The sequence below is a fragment of the Lethenteron reissneri genome, chromosome 51, assembly GCF_015708825.2.
Source record: "Lethenteron reissneri isolate LAM-NWPU_2019-01 chromosome 51, ASM1570882v1, whole genome shotgun sequence".
NCBI classification, from domain to species: Eukaryota; Metazoa; Chordata; class Hyperoartia; order Petromyzontiformes; family Petromyzontidae; genus Lethenteron; species Lethenteron reissneri.
In genome coordinates this window covers 1,612,226-1,625,477 of record NC_083829.1, presented here as the reverse complement: position 1 = coordinate 1,625,477, position 13,252 = coordinate 1,612,226, and the positions used below count along the sequence as shown (strand labels likewise).

Here is a 13,252-nt window from a genome sequence, read left to right as displayed (position 1 = left end):
CAATGGTGAGGCCAATCAGTTTGGAAGACAATTCCATAAATTACACTGTGACAAGTATTTTTTGTTACTGGGTAATAAGTGTTATTTTCTAATTGCTTATGCCTCAAAAGTACAAAAAATGGCTGTTATTCCCCACAAACTTTGCTTTTGTGACCAGGACAGTGATATTTTTTTATTTACCTTTTTTCCAGAACATTCCAGATAGATTCAGTGCTGAGTAAACTTGAGTAACTTCTAGAACATTCTAGAACTTTCCAGTAATATAAATGAGAGTATAAATACAGGGGCCTTAAGCCCACCAGCTCAGTTTAGTTCCAGCTGCCAAAGTGGATACATATTTACATTTTTCTGAGATGGCATCAAGAGGCTGCAAATGTGAAAAAGTACTCCGTGGAAGCATCTGCTAAGAAGTGTGAGGCCTACAATGCATATTTCGGCATGCCTGTCGGGGATCAAGACAAACCCTGGGCAACTAATTTCACCTGCGAGCAATACAAAAAAACTCTGGAAGGTAAGATGGACAATTTTTGCTTGGAATTTTACGTTATTAACTTTGTGAATTTTTTTTTAATTGTAATTTTTTTTTTTATAATTTTAAAATGTTTTACAATTTTCAATGTTATTGAAAACATATCATATATGAAAAATGTTGCGGGAATCTCTTACACATTAGTCATGGGTGAAATAAATGTATTTTTGTAGGATGGTAAAGAGGAGAAAAGAGAGCCATGAAGTTTGCTATCCCAAGAATTTGGCGGGAACCCACTGACCACTCAAGCAACTGCTACTTCTGCATGGTGGACCCTTCCAAACGTCTGACTGGCAAGAATGCAGCTGCTATCACGTATCTGGACCTTCCTTCACACTGCCATAAGCTCCCCGTACCCACTCCTCCGGAGAGAGAGCACCCGTCTTTAGAAGAGAGCAGCAAGTCAGAGAGCGAGGAAGACGTTGTAGATCCAGATGACAATTTCAGAGGTGGAGCTGAGGAGAGAAACCCATACTACCCCAACCAAAAAGACCTCAACGACTTGATCAGACATCTTGGTCTCACCAAGTCCAATGCCAAGCTTTTGACGTCTACGCTCAAGCAGTGGAACTTGTTGGATGAAAGTGTGCAAGTCGCAGATCAGAGGAAGCGTCACAAACCTTTTTGCAGCTTCTTCACCCGTCAAGATGGGCTCTGTTTCTGCCATAATGTGACCAGTCTGTTCGAGGCAATCAGAATCGCCTGTAACCAGAATGAGTGGCGCCTCTTCATTGACAGTTCATCCAGGAGTCTCAAAGCCGTGCTTCTCCATAATGGTAACAAGTACCCGTCTCTTCCCCTGGCTCACTCGGTGCACCTCAAAGAGGATTACAACAGCATCAAGGCCTTGCTGGATGCCTTGAAGTATGCTGAGTACGGCTGGGAGGTCATCAGAGACTTCAAAATCGTGGCATTCCTGATGGGTCTCCAAGGCGGTTTTACTAAGTTTCCCTGCTATCTTTGCCTTTGGGACAGCAGGGACACCAAGGCGCACTACCATAGGCGGGACTGGCCACAGCAGACCAAATTCTCTGTGGGGAGGAAGAATGTCAAGTGGGAGCTACTGGTGGACTCCCGGAAGGTGCTGATGCCACCACTGCACATCAAATTGGGCCTTATGAAACAACTAGCCTTTTGCCCGTCCAAGGACGGTTTCAGTAAATCTGAAATTTGCAAGCGAAAAGCAGACCGCGACATGATATTCATTGCATCAATTCGTGTGCATTTTGTAAGTCCGCAGTGACACAGACTTATTTCATTTAAAGGTTATAATCCCTTGTTCATCATGACGTCCTTTTTACTTCTATGTCTCAATAGCGTTACGGAGATCGCGTGACGTGAGGGTTCTGCCTTTGTAGTGAGGGTCATAAGTTGACACTGAGGGGGGAGGAGGTGCCTCGCCCCCCCATGTGGAGTGATGTCACCCGATAATTATTATTAATGGAGGGGGGGTTTCCATTTGGAGGATGTCACCTGTTCATGATTATTAGTGAGGGGGGCTGTTTCGATGTGGAATGACGTCACATGCTCATGATTATTAAGGAGGGGGGGGTCCATGGGGGGTTCTCCATGCAGAATGACATCAACTGCTCATTATTATTAATGAGGGTGGGGGTCCATGTGGAGGACATAACTTGTTCATGATTATTAATGAGGGGGGCTGGTGGACGTGGAGTGACGTCACATGCGGGACACACAGACATTTTTGGCTCATTATAGGACAAAATTTGTCAGAGCTGTAGATAAAGAGTCAGCAGCCTTCAAGTACCTTCAAGACTTCTTCCCTAAGCTGTCTGAGGCAAAGGTCAAAGCCGGTGTCTTCATCGGACCACAGATAAAGAAGATCCTGGAGTGCAATGAATTCCCCAAGAAGCTCACTAGTAAGGAGAAAGCGGCTTGGAACAGCTTTGTCGCAGTGTTTCGTGGCTTCCTGGGCAGTCACACGGTCGAAAACTATGTGGAACTGGTTGAGACTCTGGTGACGAACTTCGGCTGTAGGATGTCCCTCAAAGTCCATATCATTGATGCTCATCTTGATACATTCTGGAAGAACATGGGAGCGTACTCGAAAGAGCGAGGCGAGCACTTCCACCAGGGTATACTGGACTGTGAACGGCGCTACGAGGGACAGTATAATGAGAACATGATGGGAAACTACATTTGGGGTCTGATTCGTGAAAGTGATTTACAGGATAATCATAAATTTCGAAAAACTACTCACTTCTAAATCTTTTGTAGCCATTTTTGTATTACTTTAGTATAAATACAGTGAGGGAAAAAATTATTTGATCCCCTGCTGATTTTATACGTTTGCCCACTGACAAAGAAATGATCAGTCTATAATTTTAATCTTAGGTTTATTTGAACAGTGAGAGACAGAAAAACAACAACAAAATCCAGAAAAACGCATGTCAAAAATGTTATGAATTGATTTGCATTTTAATGAGGGAAATAAGTATTTGACCTCTCAATCAGAAAGATTTCTGGCTCCCAGGTGTCGTTTATACAGGTATCAAGCTGAGATTCGGAGCACACTCTTAAAAGGAGTGCTCCTAATCTCAGCGTGTTACCTGTATAAAAGAAACCTTTTCATAGAAGCGATCAATCAATCAGATTCCAAACTCTCCACCAAGGCCAAGACCAAAGAGCTCTCCAAGGATGTCAGGGACAAGATTGTAGACCTACACAAGGCTGGAATGGGCTACAAGACCATCGCCAAGCAGCTTGGTGAGAAGGTGACAACAGTTGGTGCGATTATTCGCAAATGTGTAATAACGGACTTCGCCACGCACTGCTTGGTCTCTGTCAGTCTTTATTTAGCTCCTTGCTCACATGCCGCTGGTCCCGACAGCGGACCAGCTGCTTCTCGCGCGCGCCCCGCACGCGCTCTCCCGTCAGTCGCTCCGCTCCTCCCCACTCCGCACACCGCTGGCCGACGGTGTGCCGAAGCCCCAACAGCCATGTGGCTGATGTCGCGGTGGCCACCCAACGCGGTCCCGCTTCTTCACTCCAACAACTTACCCGGAGCCCTTCCGGGCTCCCCCCTATATCCCCTTCACCACGTGACCCTGTCTCCTCCCTCACACCACGTGCCTTCGAACCTTCCAGATCTCGCCTCTCCATCGCGCCCTGCTGGCTCCGCCCCTAGGTTCCGCCCCCACTCACCTCGCTTCCGATTGGACCCGAGGTGAACGGGGATCTTCACATACGCCCCCATACTGGCTCCGCCCCCCAATACACCGGCCCATGTGATTGGCCCGAAGGCCAGCAGCGAACCCCACTTGCGCTCGCATTACAAATGGAAGAAACACAAAAGAACTGTCAATCTCCCACGGCCTGGGCCTCCATGCAAGATCTCACCTCGTGGAGTTCTAATGATCATGAGAACGGTAAGGAATCAGCCCAGAACTACACGGGAGGATCTTGTCAATGATCTCAAGGCAGCTGGGACCATAGTCACCAAGAAAACAGTTGGTAACACACTACGCCGTGAAGGACTGAAATCCTGCAGCGCCCGCAAGGTCCCCCTGCTCAAGAAAGCACATAGACATGCCCGTCTGAAGTTTGCCAATGAACATCTGAATGATTCAGAGGACAACTGGGTGAAATTGTTGCGGTCAGATGAGATCAAAATGGAGCTCTTTGGCATCAACTCAACTCGCCGTGTTTGGAGGAGGAGGAATGCTGCCTATGACCCCAAGAATACCATCCCTACCGTCAAACATGGAGGTGGAAACATTATGCTTTGGGGGTGTTTTTCTGCTAAGGAGACAGGACAACTTCACCGCATCAAAGGGACGATGGACGGGGCCATGTACCGTCAAGTCTTGGGTGAGAACCTCCTTCCCTTAGCCAGGGCATTGAAAATGGGTCGTGGATGGGTATTCCAGCATGACAATGACCCAAAACACACGGCCAAGGCAACAAAGGAGTGGCTCAAGAAGAAGCACATTAAGGTCCTGGAGTGACCTAGCCAGTCTCCAGACCTTAATCCCATAGAAAATATGTGGAGGAAGCTGAAGGTTCGAGTTGCCAAACGTCAGCCTCGAAACCTTAATGACTTGGAGAAGATCTGCAAAGAGGAGTGGGACAAAATCCCTCCTGAGATGTGTGAAAACCTGGTGGCCAACTAAAAGAAACGTCTGACCTCTGTGATTGCCAACAAGGGTTTTGCCACCAAGTACTAAGTCATGTTTTGCAGAGGGGTCAAATACTTATTTCCCTCATTAAAATGCAAATCAATTTATAACATTTTTGACATGCGTTTTTCTGGATTTTGTTGTTGTTATTCTGTCTCTAACTGTTCAGATAAACCTACCATTAAAATTATAGACTGATCATTTCTTTGTCAGTGGGCAAACGTACAAAATCAGCAGGGGATCAAATACTTTTTTCCCTCACTGTACATGTTCATTTTTATTCATGTTATTTTTTTCTGACTTTATGTGAACGAAAAGACACAATATAAGAATAGGTTTTCCCCTTTTTTGGCAACAAAACAGGTGTTAAAATGTTAAAACACCAAACTGAAACCTTTTACAATGAATCATGTCTACATTGACCACAGATACTTGTGGTGAAAATACAAACAAAAAACATGCTCTGACAGTATATGCATTGAAACTGATTGGTCCACACCAGAGACAGCTTTCTTTAGAGCCTAGTCTCAAACAGTGTTAGACCAGAGGACGCCAAAAGGCGAACATCTTAACACCTGTTTTGTTGCCAGAAAAAAAGGGGAAAACTTATTTTTATATTTTGACACTGGCAAAGGTGGTCCCATGATGAAAAGACACAAATTTGCCCGTTTTCTCGTTGAAAATAGGTACATTTAAAAATATCACTGTCCTGGTCACAAAAGCAAAGTTTGTGGGGAATAATAGTCATTTTCTATACTTTTTAGGCATAAGCAATTACGAAATAACACTTACTACCCAGGAACTAAAATTGTGTTACATAGTGTTATCATAGCATGATTTTTGTTTGCATGTTTAGCATAAGCACGTGTGGTTAATGCAACATGAGTCCTTGAAAATAGTATCTATTTGGTGTTTGAACATCTTAACACCTGTTTTTGATACTTTGATACAGGCAAAAAAGGTACCGTGTTGTAGCGACATACCTAACCCATACGGTTTACCCGTATTCTTGTACAGGGAAATAGAGTTTTCAGGGCCTACAGCAGTTTGAATACGGGCAACAACAAAAACGTGTATTTGTGTTTCTCTTTTGTGATGGGACTTTGTAGGAGGAACATTGAGATGTATAAGGGCATGGGGTGACCAATAAGGTCTGAATTGGCCTGTAATAAGGTAGGCACTGATAATTGGTTGACAGATATGATAACACAGGTACTATTATTTTACCTTTTTTTATTTTACCAGGTATAAGGCCCATTGAGCTATATAGCTCCTTTTCAGAAGTGATCTGGTCATCGCAAATGATAGCCCAACGAAGTGGTTCATCACGTGGACATTTATATAGCAGCCAAATACTCTAAAAACACACGTTTCTAAATGTGGAGGGGGAAAAAAACGAGAGGATCCGAAGAAAAATCCACGCGGCCAAATCCACGCGGCCACTGGGAAGACTGTAAGTTCTCCCATACGTGTTGGGTTGCCACCTGACCGGGTTTGTCCTGTAATCCGTTATCGTTCGCATTGTAATTTATATTAACCCCCCTCCGCTGCCCCCCTCTGGTCTTCGCACCTGATTGGCTCACAAGTGACGACGTCACATTTATCCCCCGTCTATTTAAGACCGAAACAGGAGGAGGAACTGTCGCCTGATGATCCTGTTTGTTGTAATTACTAGCGAAACGTCCTCCAGTACTCAGATTAGAAATGTGGGTTTACTCTCCAACACACCCGTGTGCTGAACTCGTAACAAATTGCCATGTTTTCTTTAAGTACACAAATCTTACTAATTGGCTGTGGCGAGTTTAACGACACATTTATATTTACGCGATTTAACCCCCAAAAAATCTCTACTATGGACAGCACATATTGTCAGTCCACTTCTGGATGGTGTCAGTTGGGGGTTCAGCCGTGCAGAACACCATCATTGCTCTCTACTGCCCACAGCGGCTACCTCTGTGTTGCATATGGGTGATCACCCGGTCTGGGTGATCAGGCTGGTGATCACTCAGACCGGTTGATCACCGTGCACAACACAGATGGATGGTATCCGCTGTGGACAGCAGAGAGCAATGCAGCACAATCCATTGATGGTGTTCTGCACGGCTGTACCCCCAACTTACACCATCCAGCAGTGGACTGACAATATGCGCTGTCCATAGTAGAGGTTTTGTTGGGTTAGATCACCCAGCCGTGGTGATCACCCACCCAGCCTTGCCTTCCACGGTTATCTCCGTTTAGCACGGTTGGCTACGTATGTGCAAAAGAAGTTCAACATACCGTACAATCAACATCGTGGTATTATAGACATGCAAAGCCATGTCTATAATACCATGATGTTGATGCACCACCTTGCCATTCACAAGTTGACCATGTACAGTGCAGCTGTTTTTGGATTGTTCGTGCATTGTGAAAGTCGTGGCAGTGGCCAGGTGTGTATTGTGTATCCAATTCCGCATCGAAAAATAACAAATGTATTGCCCAATTGATTTTACCTGTGCCAAAATAAACCTAAAATAAAACCTCATAAAGCAGCCTCGCTTCTGAGATCTGGCGAAAGGGGGCGCATTGCGAGTGATTTGGTCATAGCTACTGCAACGTGTATATTCTCTTGGATAAATTAATGCAAACCTTTTACTTGGCTGTAGAAAATGGTGTTTTGGGCAGGAGACCAAATGAGGAGACTTGCAAAGGAATGCCAGACAAAGGAGGAAACATGTCAAAGAGGACAACCACCGCATGAGATGGAGTGATGAGATCAGTTAATGTGCAGGAGTGAGATTGATCGATATAGCAGCATTGGACAGTGAGGGAGGTCTTCATACAGCAGTGGATAGACAATGGTTGATGGTAATAACAGATGGGGAGGTGTGGTGGTGATGGAGCATGAGTGCAATGCACTATGAACCCCGTGACCTGACCAGGCTAACATGTGGTGGGTGATATGTGAACAGGGCCTTGGCACCCACTTTAGCAACCCGCAATGACTAGCGTGGCAAAATATGATCAAACAAAACAAACAGGACCGGTGAGAGGCCTTCACGCAGCAGTGTATTGATGAAGATATGTAAAATATCATTATTCAAATCTGGAAAACCCAGCACTCTACCTGGCCGCCATGAAGTGCAACTGCAATTCTGTTTCCTTTTCCACTAATTTGCATAGCGTTCAAACAATATTTGCATAGCCGGCAGGTAGAGAGGCAGGGGTTGCGAAAGTCACTTTTTTTTCAACTTTACACAAAATTGTACTCGAGGTGTCATTGTGGGTTGGCTTGCTGAGGCCTTTATCCAGCAGTGGATTGGTCACGGATGATGATGAAAACAATTATATTCGGAACTCTTCGTGACCAATTTGACAACACTGTACCGTACTGTACAGGGTGTCCGTAAAGGTATAATCCACCATTAAAGGATTATATTTAGACAGTAGTTGGAACTGTGGGGTCGAATTGTTGAAGCCCACGTGACTACTGGACAAGCTACATCACTGAATTATGCCGCACGCGTGTATGACATAATTAATGCGATTAAATAATGTGCAACGGTGTTATTTAAATTATTAACTTTATATGTTCACTTTGCTCTGAATTTGCGCTCATTTTTGGTTCCACTCTAAATTCTCTCTTCAACCTGAGACCCCTTTGAGCTTATTGGGGTTTTACGCTTTTGCTTAATCATATTGCTAAATTATATCGCAGCAACCCCAGGAAGCGTCTCTAAATAAACCCTTCGTGGGTACAGGCACTTCGAGAAGTGGGTACATACGTCCCAATAAGATCAGAATTGCGGAATGTAACAAAAAAAGATGTTTATCTGAAGTGATTACGTAATCTCCACAGAACAAGAGATATTTCATGTTAGTGGGCGGGTCAACATTCACAACTGCAATGTATTGGGAACTGAAAATCCTTGCGTAAGCATGAAAACGTGAGTGTGCCGGACCACAGGTGAGTGTGTGGGCAGGCATCGTGCGCTTTGGTGAGGATACTGCTGTGTGTACCTTGGTGCCAACAACTTACTCACGGTCTCAACTGCCGCTCCGGGAGGTCAAACCCGGCGACCTCTTACTTGCAAGTCCAGTGTGATAACGATTACACCGCGGCAACATCCCAATAACTAGCATTTGGTGGTAATTACCCACACCAGATCGGTGGCCTGTCTGAAACCATAAACTAGCCAACCTTGGAAGATCGAGTTTAATCACAAGTGGCTGCAAGCTCTATTCAAACCCAGGATCTCAGCGACACCAGATGAGTGTCTCTGACACGGTAATAGAAGCCTGGACCTCCTGGCCACCTCACGATGAAACCCAAAATGTGACACGCATTTTTAGCAATAAAGCCAATTTCACAAACTTGCGCCCATAAATATAGGGATATAAACACTACTAACAACAAGGAAACATAATTTGGTGACTCAACCCCTGTACCGCAGCACTTTGGATGTCAGGGTTAGTGATTCACACAGATTTGTTAGATTTCAAAATCCACTGGGCCATGAAATGGCCTGGAGGTGCCAGTACACGGAGTGGGTTTGTGAAACCATCTGTGTGGCGCTTTGGATGTCAAAGCCTTGTCTGTGTGGGTTTCTCCAAGTGCGGAACTCATTCTGACTGTGACCAAAGGTCAGTGGGCATGGCCAGGACGCGTCACGGCTAGAAGGGACGATGGCCAGTGGTCGAGACTAACGACGGAGTGGCAGCCCAAGGCGACAAACGCACCCGAGAGGGCGTCTACCGTGCAGCTTGCCCTCTCTTGTCAAGTATCGAGTGGATTATAAGATTCTGCTGCTCACCTACGAGTCTCTGAATGGGTTAGCCCCACGATATTTGCAGGAACTGATCCAATTTTATTCTTTAACGATGTCTTTGAGGTCTTTGGATCACCTTATTCGAAGAACTCCGAGGTCAGGACTGTTCCTGGGGTGATTGGACTTTTGCCAGTGCAGCTCCCAGACTATGGAATACTGTGCCTTCCGTAATAAGACAATCAGAGGCGTTAGAGCTATTTAAGTCTGTCTTGAAAACTCGCCTCTTTAAATTTGCCTTCATGTAGGTTGAACTTGTCGTACCATGCATAGCCACCCGTGCTAATTGGGAAGGGCAACACACTAAACACAAAACGTCGTTTTAAAGGAATGAGATTTACCCGCTAGCTGTGGCCATTTCTGTGCATGTTTAGTTTGTTGTCCTTCTCTACCGCACCTCTGATGAGCACGTTTGGCTACGTGCGGTGCGAAATAAGTTCAAGATACACACATTTACCCGGGATCTGGGTTTTTTCTGCTTTCCGTACACGCGCAATGGGATCGACTGATGAAAAGCGCCTTACAAATGTCAAGTATTATTAACAGGCTGGGGAGGCCTTCGTCGAGCAGTGAATCGATGGCAGCTGATGATGATAATGACTGGAGTCCAGTTTTCTCCCAAAAACAAATCCTTCCTTGAAATTTATGAGACTCAGAGGATTTCCTGGACACATAATTGTTTGTTTATTTAATATATAATTTAAACATGTGGAAAACTGCACAAATATGAAAAATGTAGGCAGTATATGGAAATAACTATAGAAATCTATAAAATTATAAAGGTCTGAAATAAGAATTGGGGCTTGAGACGCAGACCACACCTGTATACCGGCTGCAATGTAAAAAAAATAACCAATAATGATTTTAAAATGAATTGGGCTTTTGCAGGAAAGGAAATTAACAATTACTGGCAAGCACATTCGCCAGGAGATTTAAATTAATATGAGAATCCAATATCCTAATCATATACAGTACGCATTTGTTCAGTGAACTTTTCATACGTGACTTTTGTTATGTTCGCATTTATCTTGAGCCCAACTTTTTTTTGTGGTGAATGTGTTTCCCTCGCCCATTTGGATAGGTAAAAAAAATAAGGCAGGTCAACCGAGTGGAAATGTCCTGCCTTAGAGATATGCCCACTTACAGGAGGTGTCACAAGCGTGATTGTAACTTTGCACGAACTTTGGTGTGTTTTTGAATTGAGAATTAAGTATAGTATAATAATTCCCCGTTTAACGTCTCCCCCCCCCCCCCCCTTTTACGTCGTTTCGCAAATACGCCGACACTTTATCACTACCACGACCTTGATTTGCGTCGCATCAACCCCACACTTACGTCGCTGACTGCATCATCCGTCATTTCTCGTATCCGTCGCCTCAGCCGTCGCCTCCACCTACCCCGTAAATTGCTTTGAGTTACGTCGTGAATCACCGTATTACTGCACAGTACAGCCAACAAAGTCTAAATGCTTCTGTAGATTTACCACTGAAACGTCGGACATCGTGCCAATCTCCAGTCCTCGTTACCCACCACTTACCGACTTACCGCCCATTCAGAAACAAATGAACGCTCTTCACGCTGCACGCGCCCAATCATTGTTAAACACGTGACGCGCTAACCAATCAACGCCGCCCGTGTCACGTGATAGAGATGAACGCGTGCACCGAGTGCACCGACACGTGTGCACGCACGCCCACATCTCAATCTTGATTTGAGTCGTCGGCTTTAGTAACGCAGACAGCGTTCATTGCTGAGCGCGTCCCGTGGGAGGTGCTTAACAATCATCAGGCGCGTGCAGCGTGGAACGCGTTAATCTGTATTTGAATGGGCGGTAAGTTGGAACGCGCGTAAAGACGGATTTGTGGGTCGCGAGGACTGGCGTTTTGGACGTTGCATATATTTACTTTAACCGTTAGATGGCGCACTCAATACACAGCGAGACGCGTTATTTGGTGAGCCTGATGCCGCTGCTGCGTTGTCAGTGGTGCACAAGCACAATGAAAAAAAACGTTAATAACACATTTTTAAATAACAAGACCGCGGCCTTAAAAGGAAACAAAGATATATTTGCAGTCTCCAACTCGTATTATTCACTCGATTTCTCCAGTCTATCTTATTTACGTGCTATGAAGATTGGCCATCGCCTGAAACGTCACCTATCATATATCTTAGCTTTTAATCCCACAGTGTTGTGGACGAACGTGTTAAGTTTTTTTCAGCCCAGTCAAGATCAGATAACAGACTGGTGCATTTATTATCTTTGGCGCAAATTTATTTCTTCAACTATGGCACTGTCTTGGCAATGGTGAGCCATCACTACCACTGCCTTATAGCGGGCACATATACAGCGGGCTAACGTTTCAGGCAATCACCCTCCCTGCTTCCTGCTGTGATAAATGGCATGTCCCAAAATCTACAGCCTACTCTTCATTTGCCCGTGATAATATGCACCGTACATGTACGGCACTTTCGTTAATCCACTGCTGGATGAGGGCCTCCCCACGCCTCTGAGGGTCATATGGGATTACGTGACCATAACTTCACCACGCCGGTCAGTGCGGATTGATGTCAGAGAGCACAGTACAACACTTGATGCTGCTGCAGTGCCCTCTACTGACAACGGAGTTCCGCAGCAGCGCCTGCTTTATGCATGGTGGTCGCTCATCCAAGCACAAACCAGGCCCAAAAGCCTGCTTAGCATCAGGATCTCAAAAGCTAAGCCGAGTTGAGCTGGTTAGCATTTGGAATGGGAGACCATCCCCTTGTGTGCACGTGTTTTTTTCCGAGTACTCTGCTTTCTTTCCCGCATGCCACACTCATTCACGGAATTAGCTAAATCATCCAAATTTCAAACCTCTGCTGAAAGAGTATTGAGACTCCACAAAGCTTTCCTGACTAAATAAAAAAACATTATTTTGTTACATGTGATTGTACACATGCTGTATAATTAATATATGAGCACAGTATGATGCCATATGGCTTAATGTAAGGCTTTGTAAAATGAGGATATCGTAAATGGATAAATGCTGTATGATTAACGTTTTCGACAATTTATTCACACAATGCTCATAACCGTTCGAAAACATTTGGCCTATGAACATTAACTTTATAGTAATTTGTGTGAAAGTAATTACCGTAATACTGTGGTTCTGTCTTTTTTCCCCAGAATTTAGTCCAAATTATTTGTCAGAATGTAATCCAAGTTGTCAGAGGGCCTTAATTGCCGGCAGCATGCTCTGCAGCACACTGCGGGGTTTGCTTTGCGTTTATCTTGCCCGTGATTTACCACAAATAAGCACGGCCACACCTTCCACAGACAAATATCACACCTGGAAACCAAACACGAGACCTGTGTGGGAGGGATCGCAATGAACACGGTTGAGGCCATTCAATTGAGTAATGACCCCGAGATTCAACAGAGAGAGGGGGGTCACAGAAGGGCCATGGATAGCAGCCGTCTCCTGCAAACGTTATCTCGTTTCACAAATAGAGTTCCGTGCACAGTATCTCATAATTTTCTATCCATCTAAAGCCTCCGTACCGTGTGGGTTTGTTGTCGCGGTTGTGCCGTGTAGCTCTCTGAGGCGTTGTCGGGCGAGTACCGCGTGTTGCTCGGCATGATGTCCGACGTTTCGCTATCCGCGCTGGGGGCTTCTTCAGAATCTGTCTTGGCCTTCATGCTTAGCTGTCATTGAAAAGCCAGCATGGCAGGTATCAATCACGTACGTGCCTGTGCACACCACTGGCGCAGCGTGGTGTGGCATATGTCCTGGTGCAAC

The 13,252-nt window shown here is 45.1% G+C and overlaps 1 protein-coding gene across 1 annotated transcript; it reads left to right on the top strand.

Annotated features, from left to right (window-relative positions):
- The first annotated feature begins 303 nt into the window (after nt 1–303).
- Nucleotides 304–1,812, top strand: LOC133355651 (uncharacterized). Its single transcript, XM_061573026.1, has 2 exons — nt 304–511; nt 703–1,812. The coding sequence occupies exon 2, from the start codon at nt 729–731 to the stop codon at nt 1,770–1,772; it is 1,044 nt and encodes a 347-aa protein (XP_061429010.1). The 5' UTR covers nt 304–511; nt 703–728; the 3' UTR covers nt 1,773–1,812.
- Nucleotides 1,813–13,252: the final 11,440 nt, after the last annotated feature.

Excerpts from the sequence above, each read along its gene's own strand:
- LOC133355651 (XM_061573026.1), top strand. The coding sequence starts at position 729 with ATGAAGTTTGCTATCCCAAGAATTTGGCGGGAACCCACTGACCACTCA.